General features: G+C 39.3%; 1 protein-coding gene across 1 annotated transcript in view; it reads right to left on the reverse strand.

Annotated features, from left to right (window-relative positions):
- Plppr4 (phospholipid phosphatase related 4) overlaps positions 1 to 23,071 on the reverse strand; it is a 41,292-nt gene extending 18,221 nt beyond the window's left edge. The window contains exon 1 of the mRNA XM_028890174.2: positions 22,427 to 23,071. Within this exon, the coding sequence (XP_028746007.1) occupies positions 22,427 to 22,648 (222 nt within the window). The 5' untranslated portion in view covers positions 22,649 to 23,071. The remainder of the gene's footprint in view (positions 1 to 22,426) is intronic.
- Positions 23,072 to 24,128: the final 1,057 nt, after the last annotated feature.

Here is a 24,128-nt window from a genome sequence, read left to right on the forward strand (position 1 = left end):
GTCTCAGAGTCTGACTCTTGTAGTTCCACACTCCTACCACTCCTAAGCTTGCTGCTGACCACACTCAGATTCTTCATGCTTATCCTGTGAGAGTGAAATGTACTCCTTCCCATGGTCCTTTGCATCTGTGGCTCCTTCTTCCTCTCATGTCCTTTCCCCAGCTCTTGAGGAGCATTTCTCTATCATTAATGGGACTGTCCTGTACCCTCTAGCCATGGTGGACATTGATCCATCCTCAACCTTGTCATCTACCTTTTTTCCTCAATAGCACTTATTAATCAAAATTACTTTGCAAATTAACATTATGTTAGCAAAACTAACAAATAGCGAATTTAGTTTTCATCTTCTATAAACTATCGCTGCAATAAACACTTAAGGAAATAAGAATCTGTCAATGTTATTTATTTCTGAGTCCCCAGAGCATAAAACTATTACTAGCACATAGTAATATTCAATGCGTCATTTAGTAGTTTTAATGGCCAATAACTACTTACCAATAAAAAACTAACTGAATAAATGTGTAAAACTTAATGTATTACAGTAATTATATTGGAGTTACAAGACTTATCAAAAAATGCATGCTAACCAGTGAAATAAGAATTTTGGATTGTAATGACCAATTTTTCATTGTAAGAATATCCCATTTAATGATTGATAAATACACTGAAAATTATTCATTGTTTATCTGAAATTTTAATTTCATTGGCCATCTGTTTGGCTACCCTTAAACCAGTCAGTCACCTTGTAGTTTCTAACATTTTGTTTTATATTCAACCTATAATGCTCCAGGTTCTCATTACATAGGTGTTAGGTATCATATAGAGAACATGACATATGCTTGGCCATCCAGGGGGAAAAAAGCCTTGAGAGCCAGCTACTCGCAGTTTGCAAAAAAAAAAAAATGTGAATTCTTTGCTTAATTGCAAACCTGTCAAAGCTACCATTACAGACTTATGTATCATTCAAAAAAGTTTAGTTTGGCATTGGACAGATGGAGCAATCATTATACTGCTTTTTCTGCATATGTGAGGATCTAAGTTTGATCCCCACTATCCATGTAATAAACTTGCCACACAACACTCTTAATCCCAGGGTTTGGGAGGTAAAGAGAAGAGGATTCCTGAAGCATACTGACCAAACAGTCTAGGAGAATTGATGCAGCTCATTTCAGTGAGAAACCACATCTCAAGAATAAGGTGGAGAGTGAGTGAGGAAGATACACATGTCAGTCTCTTGCCTCCATGGACGGCCCACCCCCTCCCCCACCTGCACACAACCCCTTCTTTAGTTTAAGGTTTTGATGTTTGTGGAATACAGAATGTTTACATAGCCAAATAGGAAATATTTTTTTATAAGAACATGATTAACCAGTAATGATTTCTGGCTATTTGTTTAAATATTAAATATGCAAGATAGAATTACACTTTCTATTTTCAGAAAGTCTTATTTTTTGTAATGAAGTAGGCATTAGGTTTATTGGAAAATTAGTGATGAATGGTGATTAATATGGTTTGTTTCTCTGGTTTTCAAGTGGGTGGTTTTCACAGAACAAAACATTGCATTGAAATATTTATGTTTTTTATCTTATCCATTATCATTTGATGGCTCCAAACAGCTGGTTATTTCTTCACATTCCTTCCTAACCTGGTATACAGTAACAGTAGCTTTCCATCATGACCTATAAAACAGTTCTCCCTGGTGTATAAGTGTGACTGAAATTTCCATTTCAATCTACAGTAATACATTTTATCTTTAATTTAGTAAATATATCAGATCCTACATGCCAGATAATTTTGTTTTGGAAATTAATGTGATTCACTGATTTTAACTTAATTTAAATATTATTGTTCAGCAGATAGGTCATATTGTTGTCCTTGTTTGTATAGGTGATAAACATTTATAACAGCAAGTGGTAGTTAGATGGTGAACCCAGCTTATTCCAAAGTCTTATGTATTAAACACCATTCTTTCCTCCTTTCCAAAAATTAAACAGAAATAAATGGTTCAGATAATGAATTATGACTAGCATCAATTTAAAGGATTACTGTTAGCTTGTGGTTGTTCTGTGTTTATTACTCTTCAGTTAAAATATGCATTAATTAGTATAAACAGGTTTTATCTTAAATGTGTGGTTTCTATAAAATTTGAAAGATTTTCTCTATTTCAATGCTAAATATTTCACCTTTTTTTTTTTTTTTTTTTTTTTTTTTTTTCGAGACAGGGTTTCTCTGTGCAGATTTGCGCCTTTCCTGGAACTCGCTTTGGAGACCAGGCTGGCCTTGAACTCACAGAGATCCGCCTGGCTCTGCCTCCCGAGTGCTGGGACTAAAGCATGTGCCACCACCACCCGGCTAAATATTTCACCTTTAATCAGATTTCCCCATCTACTTTCTGTCTTTTTTTCTGGAAAATTTCTTGATTCTTCTGCATATATTTTGTACATGGGAGTCAGATTTGAGATCTTCAGTGCCCATCCAGATAATATTTGATGATCCCCCTTTTCATAAATTCATAAATGCTCATGAAATTACAAGTGTGCAATTTTTTTTAACAATACAATCAATCTGAAAATGAAGTTAGCCTTCCTTAGCAGAGACATATTTCCCCATTGGATGTTTGTGTCTGAGCTGATCACATGTAGACCATGCTCAACTGTATTAGCAAAGATATAGCCAAAAGATGAAGGTATTATTTTCAGTGCATGTGCATGGGAAAGTGGGAAAGAATGCCTAGAAGTTTGCCAGTGTAATAAAAACAGTGGAGTCGGATGGCTTTCAGGTGACTAGGAGGTTCTAGAAACAGTATGTTTGCTTGTTCCAGAGATGACGTTGGAAGTGCTTCTTAGATTCAGTTTTCTTAACTGTGAAATTGGCTGTGTTGGGAGTGCCCACCACTGCCAGTCAGTTGATAAGAAGAGATTCACTATTGTAAAGAAGATGACATAGTACCTGGAATAGAGATTAGTACTTTGGTCCCCTTATGCACATTTTTTTTTCTATCTGTGACTTCAGTTATCTGTGACTTAAAAATATTAAGCAGAAAATCTATGGATAAAATGCAAAAGCTTACAACAATTTTTATTATAGGATGTGATGATTGTCCAAATTTATTAGTGGTGATGTTGCTAATCTCTCACTGTGTCTAATTCCTAAGTTAAACCTTATCATAAGCCTGTATACAAAGAAAATGCATACAGGGTTTCTATAAACAGCTTCAGGTAGCCTCAGATCTTCCTGGAATGGATCCTCTGCAGATAAGGATGGCTGCTGTCTAAAGTTGTCCAACGTCCTTGCATAATGTTAGCAACATACTTCTTATACTTCTTGACACTCACCTTAATTCCCTAGCACCTTTTTTTTTCCAGGAAATTATTGCATGCTCCTTTTTTTTTTTTTTTTTTTTTTTTTTAGTTATCTAGAATGGGTCTGATGCTTTTCCAAACTAAAATCTTTAGGCTGTGGTCTGATCATACTTCCTATATTGCCATTAGTGCTTGCTAATATAATAATGACATCCAAGGAGATGAACATGCATTGGTACACAGAAACAATGAATTAATATGTGAATTAAAAAAATTCTATTACTAATATCTAGGTCTTTTTGTCTTTCTCACATTAGCCAATTTTTGTAGCTGTATAATAGTCATCCGTGTTTCTGTAGAAGCCTGTTTCAATACCTTACTTGTTTTCAAGATTAGGAATAATTTTCTATCCCTTTGATGTCAGTGTCTCCATTTTTTTCTTAAAAGGTCATTTAGCTTCTTTCTGTGTCATCAGTTTTTGTCTTTTAATACCCAAGTACACTGGATTAAATCACAATTTTTTTCTGTCATGCTTGTCTTCAGAAGTGTCTTTTCATTTCGGAGATGCTTAGCAACAGAAGTTGCTTTTGAATGTAAGAAAGTTAGCAGACGAGATGTGCTAATTTGGAAAAACATACATAGAATTTTATGTGCACATAATAGGAAAAGTCACACAGATTTTGATAGCATTTAAAATGAAATCTTGAAGATTTAAAACTGTGCACATAGGCAAGTATAGATATTTTATTCCTTAATTGTGAGCCAACCTGTTTTATGCAGCCATACTGAGAAGGGAAATTACCCGAACAGTAGAGAAGTGGTTTTCAAAAGAACAGATTGATTCTTATAATTACTATGTACTAAGGAACTTGTGAGTGAGAATGATAGAGCAATTTAAAAGAAAAGAAAATGGTAACTTTTGGAGCACAGAGCCCATGGAAAGCAAGTTATTTTAAAAGATCACATTTGCTGTGTAATGTTGATTTTTCTCAAGTCAGTTTTAAAAATAAAAATCTATAGTTATGTATGGGTTTTAGTGGCATATTGGTGCAATCCACCATGGAATCTTATCTAGGACAGGTAGCTTACTTGCTTTCAGCAAGCTGATATTAAGGACATGGTTATCCCCACTGGGGAGCATTCACTTTGCTCTCCACCTGGTAGAAGACATGTTGGTTCCTGTATTGGGACTATTTTGTGGCCATGGTGGATTCAGAATCCTAGAAGATCCTCTTGAGGCAGTAGTACTGTCTCCACAAAGGGCCACTCAACATACACAGCACTATTGGATGATTTGCTTACTGTTTTCTTTAATAAATATCTATTGAGAGCCCACCTGATTATACAAGTCAGTGTTCAGGTTATGATTAAACAGAGACCTTAATGTCATAGATATTTTTTAGATGAGGAAGGCAGATAAAAAATTAAGAAAGAATATTGGAAAAACTACATTGTCTGAAGAAGAAAGTGGTAGTATTTCAATGACTGGATTCCCTATACCTTAAGCAAACCTAGCTTAGATGCCATGTAATTGTATGTAAATAACCTGAGAAAGTAACCTGAGATGATGTCAGAAAGGCAGACACAGCAGAAAACGGGAATCAACGTTTGGAGCTCGGATTTTATGCAAGTAAAACTGGAAACATTTGAGAGATGAAACAGAGGTAAAACAGAACTCAATATATGTTTTACCAAGATCACTATGGGTGTGAAATTGAGGATAGACAGCAGGAATTCTAAAATAGAGGTAGAGTGAAAATTTGAATGTCCTTCAAAACTTAACAAAATGTGTATTCACATGTAACAGGTGCAAGTGCATGGCTCAAACTAAATGCGGGAAGGAAGAACTTTCCAATTCAAATGTAGGTTTGCTCTGCAGATCCACTCAGTCCAAAAGAGGAGATGACTGTTAGGTGACCCAGAACTAGAGCTATAGAGAACTCACTAGTTATGGTTATAGTTGTGGAGACATGATAGGAATTTGGTGGATGGTCACTGAAGAAGAGAAAGCAATAAAAGTTCATTTCAAGGATTTGCAGTCCAAGCAGTAGGGCAGCAGGGCCATTTCCTAGGAAGAAGAATGCTGGGAAAAACCTGGTAGGGAGTGATCAAAGATTCTGTTTTACAACTATTCAATTGAGATGTCTTTTGGTTGTTTAATTGCAGCTGTCCAGCAAACAGTAACGTGTTATTTAGAGAGTAAAAATTATAAGGAGGAAGGATGAAGCTCCATGGCCATAGGATTGTTTAAACATAAACAGTATCCTCACTTTTGAAGAGCTACACTTGCATAAAAAATTCAACCAAGTTATCTTGGTTTTGCTATGAGTAATGCCACAAGAAGTCAAAGAACATAATTATGCAAATTGTTCAAAGGAACATTTTTAGATTAATAAGAAACTTAAAAAAGGAAAGTCTAAAAGCCATTTTGACAAATATCCCCAACTCATATACAAGGGAGAATTTAGGGCTGAGGAAATGGCTCAGCCAATAAACTGCTGAAAGTATGAGGACCTGAATTGGATCCCTAGTACCCATGTGAAAAATAATCCAATGTGGCCTTTTCTGTAATCCCAGTGCTGAGGTGGAGAGGGGGGCTAGGGGGAACTGATGTCTTCTGATCAACAGTCTACCTCCTGGCTCAGTGAGAGACCTTGCCTCAAAAATTAAAATGGAGAAGCTGGGGATATTGCTCAGCAGATAAAACACATTCTGAGCAACCAAGAGGATCACAGCCGGGATCCTCTGTGAGTCTCATAAAATCACACAGAATCCACATAAAAGCTGACTGTATTAGACACCTCTCTAAATCCCAGTGATCTGATAGAGAGATGGGAGGCAGAACCAGGGGAATCTCTGAAGTTCTCTAGCTTGCTAGGCAAGTCCCAAACTCTAGCTGTCCTCTGACCTCCACACAAGTGCTGTTGCACATGTGTACCCATTTACACACACAGTCCATATACACACAAAAGAAAAAAGGCAAATGATGAAGTGGAGAATGAAGAACAAGACTGATACGTACTTCTAGCTTCCACGTATAGGTACACATATATCCACACACACACATGAACACATGCACAGAGTGGGAAATTTCACATAGCAATACATTTGTTGAAATAGGACTGACCATTGAGAAAGTTGTCAAGAGGTAGCACACTGTGATGAGGACATTTTCTCTTCCCTGTTATACAAGCTTTAACAATATTCCATGGCAGTTTCTTTTCTGTGTAGACAATATTTCCTCAGAATATTGGCAATAATAGTGTCAAAAATACAGTATAAAGTTTTATGATTTCTAAAACCAATGTTGCTTTAATTATAACATATTCAGATGAATAAATGAAACTCAAGAATGGGTTATGAGAATAAACCAACATTTTTAGTCTCCACAAAAGAACATGTGAGAATGAATATTTACTATACAAAGGTCCAGAAATCTGAACTAGTTTTCACACAGAAAATGGGATGTGCAGATACAAATTAAAAGAGGACAGTGGGAGCATGGGAAACCAGTGCTGGCCTCGGAGCCCAGATAAGCCCCCTTCTTCCTCCATTTATGCTGCATTTTTGAGGATTTGGACAGGTTCTCAGCTTGTTGTGGCTTTGTTCATCACCAGTGAAATAAGGAATCCTTCCACAGCTATCTGATTCTAAAATCTTCCACGTGCCACATGATGAAGGGTCATCGCCTCTTTCAGCTGTCACCACCCTAAATAAGAGCATCAAGATTTCCTGTCTCTATTATTTTTTCACACTTCCTTTTCCCCTCCCCTACCAGGGCTTACAGACTGATTTTCGTAGAATTCACATCATGCAACTAACAGCACCCTGCTAAGACCAAAGCATGTGAGGATTTTTTAGAATGACATTCATGACCTTCTGTGTATAACATTTTCTCTTTTAAAAACACTGACCTATGTCTATACATCACATGCTCCACAAACACTTCTCAGGTCCCTATAATGCTCACATCTGAAAAGTGACATCTAACTTTTTGCATTATAGTACAGTTCCATTTTTCTTCTTTCTAAACAAATATTCTTTCATATCTTTTTCCCTGCAATTTTTCTGCCCTCTGTTCAAAACTGAGGCTCCCACTTCCCTACATTTCATATAAAGCTTCATTAAAAGACTTGTTAATTTGTCTTGGATTATAAATGTTTGTATCTTACTAGTCTTATGCTAAGATCAGGAATCTGAAAGTCAGATCTCTATACAAATCTCTGTTTAGAATGTGTTCATTACATAGGGGTTTAACTGAAAGAAACCAGGAAGTTACTATCAAAAAAGGGAAATATCACTGGTTTACAGTATTTAGTATGTGGTTAGGATTTAGGCACTTAAGCCGGGTACTGTGCTGATCTTAATAGATTGCTATATTGAATTTATACTTTATGTAGTCTAAGTATTTGTTGACATCTTCAACTTATGTATGAAAACTGGAGTGATGATAAATTATATAAACTGTACAACCATCAGAAAGTCAGTGAGAGCACCAGACGACTGCCCAGGTACCTAAGTCCATGGAAGTTGCTCTGAACTGATTTGCTTGTGAGTTTTAACTTGCCCCCGCCTCAATTCATGTACAACAGTGACTACATTTCCCAAGATGGAAAAGGGTCTTGTAGGTAACTTGTGTGTTGCAGAATATTTGTTTAATTATGCAAAGATGTATTGCATTTGTTAAACTATGTAAAGATGTGTTGCATTTGTTTATTTATGTAAAGATGGGTTGCTGGTTTACCTTGCCTGCCTAAGGCACCTGATTGGTCTAATAAAAAGTCGAATGGTCAATATTGAGGGAGGAGGTATATGTGGAGCTTCCAGGTAGAGAGAGTAAGAGGAGGAATTTAAGCTCAGGGGAGAAAGAAAAAGAGACCAAGAGACACCAGGGGATGGACAGCCAGACACGGAGGAAGCAGGAGAGTAGAACATACAGAAGGTAAGAAAGGTAAAAATCCCCAAGGCAAATTGTAGATGAATAGAAACAGGTCAAATTAAGTTAAAAGAGCTAGTGGGACAAGCCTAAGCTAAGGCCAAGCTTTCATACTTAATAACAAGTCTCTGTGACTTTGTCTGGGAACTGATTGGCGGCCCAAAGAAAATTTCAGCTATACTTGCGTGCTTTGAAAACAGGCCACCCTTTTGCTTTTAACTCTTAACCACTTTCTATATTTATTTCTTCCTTATCAACTAATCATGACAAGTGTTTCCCTTGCTCCAGTCTATGATCTGTCCTAGCTAGATCACATTGTAATTTGACTTAAAACAGAATTTACTGAGCGTACTCATACGTAAAGAGAGAGGTGTGGACACTGATTTTTATTTTGATGTTTCCTCCTACTTGTCGGATTTAACTTCAGTTACTTCCTTGGGAATCTTATGATATATTTTAGAATAAAGACTCTGCCCCAGATACATTAAACAGTGTGCTTGAGGTCTGCGTGGCAAGGCCAGTAACTGAATCCTGCTCTGTTAAGTTCCTGGAATCCTGTGCCCCCATTACATCTTACTGTTGCTCTGTAACATGTCACCATCTGGCATTTGTCTGATGCTTTTCAGGAAAAGTAACCCCAGGGGTCAGTGGCCATGCCAGCTCAGAGGGCAGAAGGACAGAGGGAGCCATGTGTGCAAGGGACATGAGCAGCACCAGAAATGGGGGATGCTGGACATTTTCAAGCTGCAGTCCTAGTAATACACTATTCCCAGGGCTTAGAGGTTCTTTGTGCAGATTCTTCAAAGCCATCCTTGTTTTTATTTATTTTGGTGATACCTTAAGAGTTTGAAATACTTAGGATTTGGGCTGGTTTTGTCTCCATCTTCTTTAGTGAAGTGTTTCTGGTGCATCAGAAATTGGGCACACTTAAGGCTCTGAAAGCTTTCTGGCCTTTGGTACTTCTCCAGGATTCCTGCCTCAGGAACACTATGGTGTTCTGCGGATGCCTGAGTCACAGCAGTCGTCATTCATTATTTGGGATGAAAATTGCTCATTAGCTGGTCTCTCCTATTTAAACAACAGTGCCTTTTAGAGCACAGAAACTGTTCTGCCCTATTTAATTACTTCTTTATTCCTGATACATTGATAATCCTCAGTGTAGTTAAGTAAGTTTATGCCTATGTTGATGATTAGAAAGGTAATGACATATACTTAGGCTATTTCTGTTGTGTGAAATACACACACACACACACACACACACACACACACAGTGTAGTCTTATTGAAAGCCTTGTTTATATCAACCATACACACCAATAGAAATATTTCTTATTTTGAAATTCTAATGATTTTGTTAGTGTTCAAGAACATAAGAAACTTCAACATAAGGAACATAAGGTCCTCCCAATAGCAGTGCTGGTTAATAGAAAATAATTACCACACCTAATATATATTTTACTCTAATGGGAAAAATCTGTTCTATGTCTTTATGCCCGAATATAAACTCTATGTCTATAGCTCTAAGAAGACTAATGACAACCACTCAAAGATTTAATAGTAAAGCTTAATATAATACTTAGTGGCTGCTTTATTATCTGAACATTGATGTAGCGTTGGGCTTGGGGGCTGGGCTTTGTGAGCATTGGCCTTAACCCCTGGCACTGAAGATTGTTTTCTCATACATGATTAGACACTGAAGTATGTGCATTGTCTTGGAAAGAATTTTGTTCTTGAAACCAAATTAGAGATGAAGACCTGAGGCTGGGGACCAGTATTTCATGTGTTGAAAGTAATTGCTTTGTAAATCCTTTCTCACAGGCATAATTTCTCTTTCCCTGTAATATACAGCTGACTTTCAAAAATATGGTACTAACAGCAATTTAATGTTCCTGATATTTGACAGGTACTATTTAAAGGACTTTGCATATTTGAGTTTAGGCAATCTCCAAGACTGATTTTTTTGTTTAGGAAGATGCTACTATTACAGATGTTTTATGGATGAAAGAACAGAACATGAATAAATTACATGATTTTTTTTTGTAAAGTTTTTCAGCTTGATAGCTGGATTACTAACTCAAGGCATCTGACTCCTGAGTTCACATTTATAATCTCTGTATATAATTTCCTTTTTTAGAAATAGCTACCCGTGACCTACCCTTTTCCAACATCACTAAGGAATTTAAAAATTAAATATGGAAACATTTTCCTTTGTATACTATCTGCTGGGTGGTGTTGATCAAAGAAAACAAGGTGAGCATTATGCTTAGATAGAGTGGCATTTTCATTTCTAAGTATTGATTTCATTTCAAAAGAGAAACCATACAGACACTTACCAGATTATCTGGTTTGCTTTCTGTCTTAAACAAACAGTCCATAGTATTTTCCCTTTAAATGATAAAATAAGTCTAAGCAGAGTTTTGAACGAGGGCTCATGTGGACCACAGACACTAATCTCCAGTCTTTCAATGATCTAGAGGACAGGCCAATGTTTCTGATAGACCATTCACTGTCATTTACTTTAGAGTTAAAAATGTTGACACAAACTAAATTTGACAGTTATGAAAAAGCTACAGACTGGAGATGTAACTCTGTGGTAGTTTTTGCACAGCTGGGTTTAATCTTAATACTAGGAAAAAATGAAATGAAAAGCAAATGTTTCTACTATTAGCCTTATTTTGTTTCATACATTCAATAACAATTTACTGAAAATTTCCTTCCTGGTAGGAAATTTGCCAACAATGTTTAGATATTGTTTCCATCCAACTAATGCACAGAGGCACATCATAGTAATCAGTAAATAATGTATTTATGGGTAAATCGATGGTCATGAAATTATAAAATTAATCAACCCCAGAACACCATTTTAATATCTATTTGACATAGTAAGTTGGTCTCATTGGGACTCTGTGTGTGAGGAACCAGTGTCTAAATCTAGAACCTTCTGAGGTGGTGGTTTACCTGTAACCAGTTTCAAAGAACAGGCTTTTGATGACATATTAAATTGCTGACAATCTGTTCTTAAGTGTTTCTGTTCCAATTGTTAACAATCTTCATCTGTTATGTATACTGATATTTTTCATCACTTTTACCAAAGTTACATTTATTTTAATCATGCATATTTCTTTTTCTCCTTAATATGCCCAATGGGTTGGCCAGTTTTAGAATAGTCAGAAACTACTTTATTTATTTTTTTTTTACAATAAACAAGCAATTATCCTTTCTCATGTTGATTGACAATGTTTTCTGACTTAAAAACAACCAAGCAAACAGTAATGGACCTCAGTGCTAGTTGATTCAGGGTCTAATTACTCACAGAAAAACACCTTAGCATTAATTATATCATAATTAGCATTTTTAGCCCTGGCATTCAACATTTCAAAACTCACTTGACCAGAAAAAAATTATTTCATTACATAGCTATTTGGAATTTCAGTTCTAACCTACTCTAGAAGATATCTTACAAAGTTGAGATGCTCATGGCCCTCCTAATTAAGACAGTTCATAGTTTAAATGTAGATTTTATATTTCCCTATGACAAGATAAGAGAACATCACTGGCTGATTTTTTTCTTTCTTTTTCCATTCTCTCTCTTTCTGTCTCTCTCTGTCTCTGTCTTTGTGTCTCTCTGTCTCTGTCTGTCTGTCTGTCTCTCTCTGTCTCTCTCTCTCAGTATGTGTGTGATATGTGTATGCATTTGCCAGGTGTGTAGATGAACACATGTTTAGGTGTGTTTGCATCTGAAAGCCAGACATTGCCATTGGGAATCATCTTCCCCTGCTTTTGCACCTTTTTCATTGAGACAGGATATCACAACCAAACCCAGAGCTCACTGATATGGCAAGTCTTGCTAGCCAGCTTGGCCTGGGGAATTCCCTGCAGGTTGGCCATCATTCCCACTTGACCTTTATTTGGGCATCTGAAGATCCAACTCTGGTCTTCACACTTACTGGGCAAATGTTTCAACTTCTGAGTCATCTCTTCAGCTCCCAGTAGGTGGGTTTTAGGCAAGTCCCTAGATGTCCCTGTATCAGTTATTTAACTAGTAAATAAGAGTTAATATCTGCTCTTAACCTGTGCTTAAGAATTTGGTGAGATGAAAATATATTTGCAAAAATTACATGAAAAAAATAATCGTAAATTCAGTTATTTTATAAATACTGTTGTAAATCACATTCTTATTTCTTCTAGTGAATCCTTCCTCTCTGTAAGAGACTCCATTCATGTAGAGTGAAGAAATTGTGAAATTATATGTGAACAGTTTGGCAATGGGATGGGAAAATAAATCTTTTAGTATTTTCATCTTTCAATTCAACCATGCTCCATCAAAAACAGTGGTAACAATTCAGAAAAGCAGCAGATCCAATGCTGACTGCATTTAACATGACACCATGAAAGGCACTGGGAAACTGGAGTGAATAAAAACCACAGTTCATCTACATGCTGAATTAGCATGAACTGTTATTCAGACCAGAACATTCTCTTATAAAGAATGGGAGCATGGTGGAAGAAGAGGAAGAAAGATTTTATGAGCCGGAAGTTGGGGAGGACTACTGAGAAATAGTGTCTTCTAGACATTACAGGGCTGCTCAGTCATGAGCTCCCACAGCTGTGGTTACCTGCAGAAGACCAAACCAATCAAAATCCAAGCATGGATTAGGACCACAAGGTCCTAGCTGAGGAGGTATTGACTGTTGATGGCCACTGAGGGAGGGTTAGTCAGTTTTCTTTAGGGTTTTGGCTCCTAGGAGGTTGCTTATGCTCTGTATGGGAGACATTAACTCTGTATGTTATTTATTTATTTATTTATTTATTTATTTATTTATTTATTTATTTATTTTTGAGACAGGATTTCTCTGTGTAGCTTTGCACCTTTCCTGGAACTCACGCTATAGCCCAGGCTGGCCTTGAACTCACGGAGATCCGCCTTATTCTGCCTCCCGAGTACTGGGATTAAAGGTGTGTGCCAGGACCACCCGGCTGTTATTTTTTTGTTTGTTTTTTGTTTTGTTTTTCAGACAGGGTTCTCTGCGTAGCTGTGCCTTTCCTGAGCTCACCGTACCAGCTGCCTCGACTCACAGCGATCTGCTGCTTGCTCCGAGTGCTGGGTTAAGGCGTCGCCAACCCGCTAGCCGGTGTATTTAAAAAGAAGATAATATAAGTTAGAGGGGATGTAGAAGGTAGCTAGGGAGAATTGGAGTGGGGGTGGCATGATCAAAGCACATTATGTTCATGTGTGAAGTAAAATATAATTTATTATATTATCTTAAAATAAAATATATTTAATAAAGAGATTCTAGAAATCATAATAACCAGGAAAGATTACTACATTAGAAGTTAGGAGAACTGGTCCTATGCCTGGTCTGCTGTTAACTGTACAAATCTTTAGTTAACTCTGACTTTTGAAAACAGTTTTCCTCTACCTGACAGACTTTAGTCAGACCAGATGTTCTTGGATTATGGAGTTCCTTCTGTAACAAGAATTCCTAATTTCCAACGTGTAGAAGGCTGCAAATAGATCCATATCTGTCACAGTGCACAAAACTTAAGTCCAAGTGGATCAAAGACCTCAACATAAATCCATCTACTCTGAACCTGCTAGAAGAGAAAGTAGGAAGTAGTCTTGAATGCATTGGCATAGGAGATCACTTCCTAAATATAACACCAGTAGCACAGACACTGAGAGAAACAATCAATCAATGGGACCTCTTGAAACTGATAAGGTTTTGTAGAGCAAAGGATACGGTCAACAAGGCAAAGTGACAGCCTACAGAATGGGAAAAGAGCTTCACCAACCCCACATCTGACAGAGGGCTGATATCCAGAATATATAAGGAACTCAAGAAATTAGACATCAAAACGACCAACAGTCCAATTAAGAAATGGGCTATAGAACTAAAGAGAGAATTCTCAAGAGAGGAAACTCAAATGGCTGAAAGACATTTAAGGAATTGCTCAACATCCCCAATCATCAGGGAAATGCAAATCAAAACAACTCTGAGATACCAACTTACACCTGTCAGACTGGCTAAGATCAAAAACACTGAAGACACCTTATGCTGGAGAGGATGTGTAGCTAGGGGAACTCTCCTCCACTGCTGGTGGGAATAAAAGCTTGTACAACCACTTTGGAAATCAATTATGGTGCTTTCTTGGAAAATTGGGAATCAATCTTCCCCAAGATCCAGCTATACCGCTCTTGGGCATATATCCAAGAAATGCTCAATCATACCACAAGAGCACTTGCTCAGCTATGTTCATATCAGCAATGTTTGTAATAGCCAAAACCTGGAAACAACCTAGATGCCCTTCAACTGAAAAGTGGATAAATAAATTGTGGCACATATACACAATGGAATACTACTCAGCAGAGAAAAACAATGACATCATGAGGTTTGCAGGCAAATGGATGGATCTAGAAAAAATCATCCTGAGTGAGGTAACCCAGACTCAGAAAGACAAATATGGTATGTACTCACTCATAGGAGGATACTAGATGTAGAATAAGGATGACTGGACTCCTACTCACATCACCAGTGAGGCTACCTGGAAAACAGGACCCCAAGAAAGACACGAGGATTGCCCAATGATGGAGAAATGGCTGAGATCTACATGAACAACCTGGACATGAGTGGGAGCAATGAAGGGCAAGGGTCGAGGGAAAGAGAGTGGGAGATCCCAGCTGGATCAAGAACAGAGAGGGAGAACAAGGAATAGGAGACCATGGTAAATGAAGACCACATGAGAAAAGGAAGAAACAAAGTGCTAAAGAGGCCCACAGAAATCCACAAAGATACCCCCACAAAAGACTGCTGGCAATGGTCGAGAGACAAGCCGGAACTGACCTACTCTGGTGATGGGATGGCCAAACACCCTAATAGTTTTGCCAGAAACCCCATCCATGGACTGAGGAATCTGATGCAGAGATCCACGGCTAGGCCCCGGGTGGAGCGCCAGGAGTCTAATTAGCGAGAAAGAGGAGGGTTTATATGAGCGAGAATAGTTGAAACCAAGGTTGGATAAAGCACAGGGACAAATAGCCAAAGAATGGAAACACATGAACTATGAACCAAAGCTGAGGGCCCCCAACTGGATCAGGCCCTCTGAATAGGTGAGACAGTCGATTGGCTTGATCTCTTTGGGAGGCATCTAGGCAGTGGACCGAGTCCTGTGCTCATTGCATGAGTTAGCTGTTTGAAACCTGGGACTTATGCAGGGACACTTGGCTCAATCTGGGAGGAGGGGACTGGACCTGCCTGGACTGAGTCTATCAGGTCCATCTCAGTCCTCAGGGGAGGCCTTGCTCTGGAGGATGTGGGAATGGGGGGTGGGCTGGGGGGAAGGGGAGGGGGCCAGGAAGGGGGAGAACAAGGGAATCTGTGGCTGTTATGTAGAACTGAATAGTATTGTAAAATAAAATTTAAAAAAAAGAATTCCTAATTTCGTATTTTACACAAAAGTGCTTGCTTGAGAGATAGCCTAGGCTTTTATGTGTATAATATATACTCACGCCAAAAGGACATTGTTTTTGTAAATGACATTTGTAACGCATTTCCAGCATAAAAAACAACCATTGTGCTTCATGCAAGTCACCTTAGACAGCTTGAGTCTCCAAAGAGGTCTCCAAGTTTCATTCACAGAGTAGGTCTCCAGTGTTCTCACGTGCACTTCGCTCCTGTGTTCAGTGTTCTTGAGCTGTCTCTCCCAACCCTGCTTGGCTTAGCCTCACTCTGTCTTTAGTTACTAAGAGTCATTTCTCCAGTTCCATCACTTTATAAACTCATCTATCCATTTCACTTTCTTAAACTCTGAGGTCCAAGTCTTCCTTTCCATCCATTGCACCTGATAAATGCCATTTGCCGTTCTGCAAGTGAACAATCATCATCATTTCAAAACATCCATGCTGGAAGGAAATCACTGACCACTGAATAGGAAATAGTACCAACAAAGCCAAACTCAATAGTTAAATGCACAGAAAAATTCTATTCCTCAGCTCTGACAAAATCCCAACTAGACTTACCTAAACCCATGACCCCCAATACTATGAAGCGAGCCACATGAAAGAGAGGCAGGTCTCTTTACTCTATTCACCAAGTCTAGCATTATTACTGGAAGCATGTGTGATGCACATGGTGCAGTCACAGTGTGTGAGCAAAATGGGTCTGTACTCAAATCTTGGCTTCTTCCATTAATTGTAATACGTCTCTGGTAAGATATGTATCTATCTGAGCTACAATTTTCTGGTTTAAAAGGCAAAGATAATAATGCCTTGTTTGAGGCTAGGCATAAGTCCAGTACTTGGAAGACTAAGGCCAGACGATCTAAGTTTGAGGCAAGCCTGGGTCTATAAATTGAGACTCTGTCACAAAACAAAAACAAAAGGCAAAAACCAAAACCAAAACCAAACCAAACCAAACAAAACAAAAAAAACACAACCAACCAACCAAACAAACAAACAAACAAAAAATAAGAACAAACTACATCATTGGTGCAGTGGTTTGGAGAACTAATGATAATGTAGCCAGAGCTTCTGCCACCCAAAGAACACATGAAATTCATTATACTTTATTTTTATTATGACTAAGAACATTGTCACCACCATCATCAACAACACTACCATTACAAATCTCTGAAGCTGATGGACATGAAGTAATTTTTTTCCTCATATAAAAATGTAGGAGTGGTTTACTCATGGAGAAAGATAGCGACTGCCTCGGGAGAGGAGAAGAGCAGAGTCACTAACAGAAGGTTATGTGCTCCATACTTGGTGCTGCAGAAGTGTCCTCATTTAACTCTGTCTCTATGACTAGAAATCTATTCTCTTCTCCCTTGACTTTTTCTTTGCATCAGTTTGTGGATCACAACCAACTGGGGAGGGGTGGTTTGCAAGCTCATCTCACTTGGCAGGCTTTAGAGTAGTTTTTGAGGAGACTATCTCTATCTAATCCAGAAAAGGAGGGGAAATTCACAGTTACTATTTTGGTACATGGAAATGCAGAAATGTTATGATGTTATTTTTCTTGCTGATATTAATGTTCATGTAAAACAACTGTATTTTGGAAAGATCAAATAAGCTATGTAGACTTGAAAAAAAGATGATATGAACACAGAAGTGTTGTGGATTCATGGTAGTTAAAGTTAAGATATAAATTTTTTGAAACAAAACTTTCTTAAAAGAAATAATTTAATTTATTTTGAGGTTAAAATACTGAGGTTACATAATGTTTCTGATTCTGTTTTTTATGCCAAGTGGAGAAACATGATTTTTTTCACACCATCGGTGCTTATATGCATCTATGTGTAGAGTTTTAAGCATGTGTATCTATTTACCAGAAACAAAATATTTCAGTCTTATTTTTATGGATATCCCTGCAAAACATGTGAATATACATTAAATATTTCTTCTGCTCCCATAGGTAAGCATCATCCCAGAGACTGGAAAGTATGCTCCAAAGTTGAACAATGTTTAAATAAAAAGAAATCTATGCCCCATTTATTTTACTTTCAGAATTTCTATTTTGGGGATTTTACAAAAGATCTATCATGTGTTTATACTACATACTGAATGATTTTTGAGCAGTGTGACTAATGAAAAAAAATATGAGTCTGAGGACAAGGGAATTGTTATAGTGCTTAGCATAAAGGGGATGCAACCAGACTATAAGCCTCATTGAATGTAATGCTGAGTGATTAAGCCCCAAAAGCCTTCGGCTAATACTAGCTCTCTTCCAGCTGCAATTACCAACATAGATGAGACACCCATCACTTGAAGAGAACTTTGCAAATTAAAATACAATAACATTTTGTTCTACTTTGGTTTAATATAAGGCTGCCCCGAATATACGCTTCGTTGAGGGTACTTCCATAGCTGACCTTTCTTTTCTCGCATTGAACACTGAAAAACAGAATTATCCAACTTTATCCATAAAGTAGGGTGCTATTATAGAAGCTATCCTTTTTTTTTTCAAACTACCATAGGATGCTACTATCAACCATGAACCTCTTTCTCAGCTAAACCAAAGATAAAAGAGGAAACATTCTGCCCATTAACTCACTAATGAATGTGGTGATAAACAAGAACAGCATTACTTGAACTTAGAAGCTGAACGCTATGACTTGTGTCTACAGGATTAAAGAGGTTCTTTACCAGAGTAAGGGGGCTGGGACATCCCTGCTCCTTGTCTACCCTGGGGACACTAGCTCCTGGCTAGTGAGGCAGTGTGCGGAGTTCACACTGTCTGCTAAGTCTTTTGCTGAGTGTCTTCCAGCTGAGGACTACTGAGCTGAGGAAGCATGTCTTCCTCTCACCTTTGACAATGCGCTCATCTCTTACCACATCTTCCTGTTTGGTTGTTACTTGTTTATCTGCTGTTTTCCTTCTGAGTCAGGGTCTCCAAAGTGTTGCTGAGGCTGGCTTCAGACTCCTGGACGCTAGTGATAATCCCACCCCAGCCTCCCAGGTGTACCAGTCTCTGTGATGGTGAACAGGAAGTCTGAATTGGTGCCCACTCTGCCTCAACTTTTGTTTTGTAAACTTGGCCATGTTATTTAATCTCTATCTGTTTCTTTCTTTTAAAAAAAAAAAAATCCAGATAACAATGACCTCTTTAATTTAAAAATTAATTTATTCATTTTGTGTTTATATATGTGTGTGTGTGTGTTGTGTGTGTGTGTGTGTGTGTATGTATGCATGTTACACATTATGATATAGAAGTCAAAAGGCAACATGTGGGAGTGAGTCTATCCTCTCCTTCTATTCCATCTACCATGTGGGTGCCAGGGATTGAAGTCAGGTCACTGGGCTTGAGCCATCTCACTTCTCATTGGCTTCTTTCTAAAACAGAAAGACTGAACAAGAAGGTGCATTTTCTTCTAAGGGCTTCATAAATAATGGTCACATTTCCTCTACAAAATTAAGAGCACCCCACTGTCCCTACCCATGACCAATATTACAGATTGATTCCATGGAACCTGTGAAATTCAAACCCCTTCTAGAAACTTGGGGAACAGTGTGAACTAATGAAGTAGAACTTGTCCAGCCTAGCAGTGAAAGAATCCACTTCAGGTCAAGGGCAATTGTAAAAGAGAAAAGGAAACAACACAATGCACCCATCTTATCACAGGCCTGGTGCTTTAACCATGGAGCATATTCCATAGCTAAGAAATAGGCATCTTATTTTCTATTATAGAAATCTCATATATGTTTCTATATGAGCATTCATAGTGAGCCTACATAATTTTTATCATATTAAAAAAATGTGGGGTGAGAGAGCAAACACAGTCAAAATTACCCACTACATGGCACAGGTGATTTTTGAACCAAGTCAATCTATCTTTAAGGTCCATTTTGTTGCCAGTCAACTAATTTTTTGTTGCTATTTTCCTGCCAGAACTGCATCTAAGTTGATTTTAACCCTCTGGTCCAAGTCAAAATTTCCCAATTAAATTCCTCTGTGTCGCATAGGTATTGTAAATAGCAATCTAAAGCAGCCAAGTGTCATGAAGAAAGACAGCTTTGTCTCCACCATCACAAGACTCTAGTACTCCCCCCACCCCAATATTGATTCTCTCACACACTTTTTCTTACTTCAGTTATGATATCTAGGCTCTGGGCCTGATATGTGACGGAAGGAGATTTACTTGTATTTGGCTGTTTTTCTTAATCCCTGGGATCTTGGGACACTATGCTCCAAGGCCAGGTGCCATTCTTTTAGTGCTTTTTATTGACATGTTAATTCAGGCTCTGTTTATTCATCTTGCAAAAGAGACTCATCCTGGGAAGATTCATCCCACGAGCTTCAAAATGAGTCATTTCTAAGGAACTGGGTAGTGCTTCATGCCAACTCCTAAATAACTGGAAGACTGATGCTTTCTCCCATCTTGTGCAGTCTCTTTAGAGGTTCATCATGCATTTAAGGTTAAGGGAGATAATTTGCAATCCAAATTTGCAGCTCTCTATTAGAAGTCTATTACTCCCCAAATATAGTGCTAAAGATGCTCATTTAAACTCCGTGATGCATGCCCACCACCCAAATATGTGGAAGAAAGAGAGGCGGGAAGGTCAGGAATTCAAGGCCTGTCTTGCAACTAGTTAGTGTGAAGCCAGCTTGGGCTCCATGGAATCCCATTTCAAAACATCAGCAAACAAAAAGCAAAACAAGAAAATGAGTGCAAAAACAAATCTTATAATAAACTCAATGACTGTCTTCAAGTGATCTTTCTGTAACTTGTCCTGCTAAGGAACTCATAGAGCGTGTTGGAGTGGGTCATAGTGAAAGTAGTGATTTCTACTCCTGAAAAAATACACATTTGTAAGACATTTGTTCCCAGAGACACCACTCCCATGAATTATAAACACCTTTATGTTTAAAATCCTAGGTTAAAGGGCATGTATTCCATAAAAGCTTCCTCAAAAGTCTGTATTTCCATTCCTTAAGGAAATAATTAAGATTTTTGGTTTGTACCCTCATTCAGGAAGCCATACAGTTGTGTTCTGATGTACTCAGATTCCAGCTGATCTTAAGTGAGTATCTTCTAGAGACAGACCCAACAATACATTAATTTCTTCCCAATAAATATAATAGATTTAGATGTGATTGAAAGTGCTTTAGAAAGAAACACCACTAAATGTATTAGCAATGCCACAAGTGGTCTAGCCACTGATCTGGAAGGCAGGCAGCCTGGTTTCCTACTCCTTTATTCTGTTCATGGAATCTTCTGGGCCCAAAATTTTCAATCACCCAAGCAATAGCTTTAAGATTCCTTGTAAAAGGAAGGGCAATAAATGAAACAATGATTTTAAGAAGACAGGGCTCTCTCTCTCTCTCTCTCTCTCTCTCTCTCTCTCTCTCTCTCTTTCATTTCTATAAGTCCTAGATAAAGGGGTCACAGGTCATTTCTCTGAAACTTATGCATGTCACATACATCTTAACACTTGAATCATTTAAAAATATATGGCACATAAAGGAAACTTCCAGATATATAGTTATCTCTAAGGGCAGGCTCGACACAATATTTCTTCCCCAAGTTTCAAGACAGTGGCTCTTGCCCAATCCAGATAAGCCTCCCAATCATCAAATACAGAATCTGCTATCTGTACTTGGAAGTGAGAACCTCCATGTTTGGCTGAAAAGACAACGAAGGAAGGCTATTTATAATGCAGCAATAGTTGAAAAATTCTCTATTCAACCTGAGATGTAATTACAAGGAGCACAGTTTTACCCTTAAAACTATTAGATTTTCCTAAATTTATACAATAATCCCCTCTCCACCTGTAATTTAACAAACCCCTTGCTTAAAAATGTCTTCTGAATGCAATGGATCACAGTACATGGAATCCTGTACCTGTCAATCTTTACACCCCTCCCATCTACTGTTCCTCCCTCAAATGCTGCATTAGGTAAGTCAGAGAGGTTCATTATGAGTGCAATCCCATGTTAATTGCTTAACTGTAATACTGCTCAGGTCAGAATAAAAGCACAGATACAAATCATGTGAACTCAGATGATGTCATACATTTAAAATATATATTCACACGTTTTTGTATGTATCTACACTGTGCTGTATACATACGTATGGATATTTGTCTGTGCACACACCCACACACACCATGGCAAAAAGGCCAGTAGATTGGTGATTGACATCTAGAAATGACCCAATTTTGGAAGCGGATGAAGTACCATAGCAACTGTAGTAGGAGAAGGGTTTGGAAGGGTTAATGGAAGCCACCAATAATCCTAAAACCACATAAACACCTCCGGTTCTATAGTCCACGCAAAGCTGTATGCATTTGAATTCCCACCAAAAGCTCACTGAGTTCTAGATACCGTCAGCAAATTTAAAATTGCAAATTCCAAAATATAGGCATCATGGCCCCTCCGGGGCACTTATGGACGCCGTGCACACTGGCGCTACAGGGCCAACACTAGACCTATACTCTCACAGGTATCCCTTCCCCTAATGCCACCCAGCAAACCACCCCTAGTGATAACCAGCTGGTGTTGGCAGGTGCCCACAAGCAGACTCAGGGGAGCTCTGGAGAAAAACCTGTAGGGGGAAAGGGTTTAGCATTTGGGACAGCAGATGCGCACGCCTTGGTGCTCCGGTGTGGTCACTAATCTTACCCAGGACCCAAATTCGCTTCGGAGCTGTTCGGAAAGATCTGCATTATGCCAGGGCTCTGGGCCAACTCACCTCAACGAAATAAAAACAGGGCAGGAGGGTGACGCTGTCCTTGATCACTTTGCCCTTTGGCCTCTCCTTCGCCGACATCCCGGCCGCCTGCCGGGCTCCGCGTCCTCCCCCGGGCGAGGTGTGCACCGCGCGGCCGAGGCGAGCAGCCTGCTCCAGCCGCAAGCGCCCCGCGCCGCTGATGTCACATTCCCCACGGGCACCGCTGGAGCCAGCGCGCTGCATGCAGCGCCCCCGCCTTCTCCCCGCCCCTCTTTGCAGTAACCCCGCGGTTCCCCGAGCCCGCAGGTCTCTTTCTTCAGCGCTGGGTTCGCCCGGGTTGTGTTGGCAAGGGATAGTCAGTTCCCTCCTCCAAGCTGTTGCTGCTATGGCTTCCCCTCCTTGCCAGTCTCCCTGCGCTCTTCACCGCCCAGGCGAAGGGCTCCTCCGCTGGCTGTGGGAGCTTGACGTCAAGAACAGGGAGAAAAAAAAAAAAAAATCCAAAAAACAGGGGAAGCACTCCTGATTTCTGCAGAAGCAAGGCTGAGGAACCAAGGGACCTGGTCTCAGATAGTCTATCTGGTGTTCGTCTTGGCTTCCTGGAGAGCAGAAATCTGCACAGCACCCATACCCACAGCAAGAAAAGCTACCTCAACCTGTGTAAAATTAAAACTCGGACTTCATACTGACAAGTAGGCCATGGGGGCGGGGGGGGGGGGGAGATTCACTGGGAGCTGGCTGCTGCCCAAGCGTGACAGCCCTGCCTGCGGATCTCTAGGGAGGTAACTCCCAGGGAAGCTTGGATCAGCTGGGGAGCGAAGTGAGTGTTTCCTGCATCTGAAGAGACAGGGTGAAGGGGCATCATCATGCGCCCCAAAAGCCAGGAAAGGCTCTAAACTCACTCTCCTTTATTTATTAAATTTATTCATTTATTTTACACCCCGAGGGCAGTTTCCTCTCCCTCCTCTCCTCCCATTCCCTCTCCCATCCCACGCCCCGCCCCCCACCTCCCCTCTCTAACCTCACTCTTATTCCCTAGCATAGTGTGGGCATCACAGTCACAACCATGCAAGCATGGCTCCAAACACTGAGGTCTGAGTGAAGCCCTTTGCCTGATTGGCAGCTCTCTCTACCATGGTTGCTCTCAACTTTGTGATTCTTGGACCAGCCACCAGAATCAAGTGATACAGAAGAAACACTTAATGAACACAAAGTAACACATTATGCAGATAATCACCCACTTGGGTGACTATCTTTTCTAGGTCATTTCTAGCACCTCCAAAGTCTCCTTACCAACCACAAGACTTTGAATCCCCAGCCTACTACTATTCAGCTGCCCTTTTCCATGCTGCTCCAGTCGGGTTGTGGTGATTTAGGGGCCACATCCACTCATGATCATGTTTCACTACCCACGCAGCATCCTGTCCCGACTCATTCCACCAGGATTAGGTTTCCGAATCCTACAGTGCAGTTGCTGGGTTCGCATCCCCATGTACCATACTCACGTAGTGAAACTATCCTCAGGTAAACCAGATGTCTGTCTGAACAGCAAACTACAGTAGAATAAAAATATAACACGTGATCTTGCTTTCCCTGAGACTTGGGATCATACTTTTAAATCTCTCCACCCCGCAAATCTTAGTGTTTCCTTCTTAGTTGGTCATGGTTCCATTCATTGGCTATGGTTCTATCCATATCTTCTCCTAACTTTCAGAAAATAGAAGCT

Source organism: Peromyscus leucopus, chromosome 6 (assembly GCF_004664715.2).
Source record: "Peromyscus leucopus breed LL Stock chromosome 6, UCI_PerLeu_2.1, whole genome shotgun sequence".
Taxonomy (NCBI): domain Eukaryota; kingdom Metazoa; phylum Chordata; class Mammalia; order Rodentia; family Cricetidae; genus Peromyscus; species Peromyscus leucopus.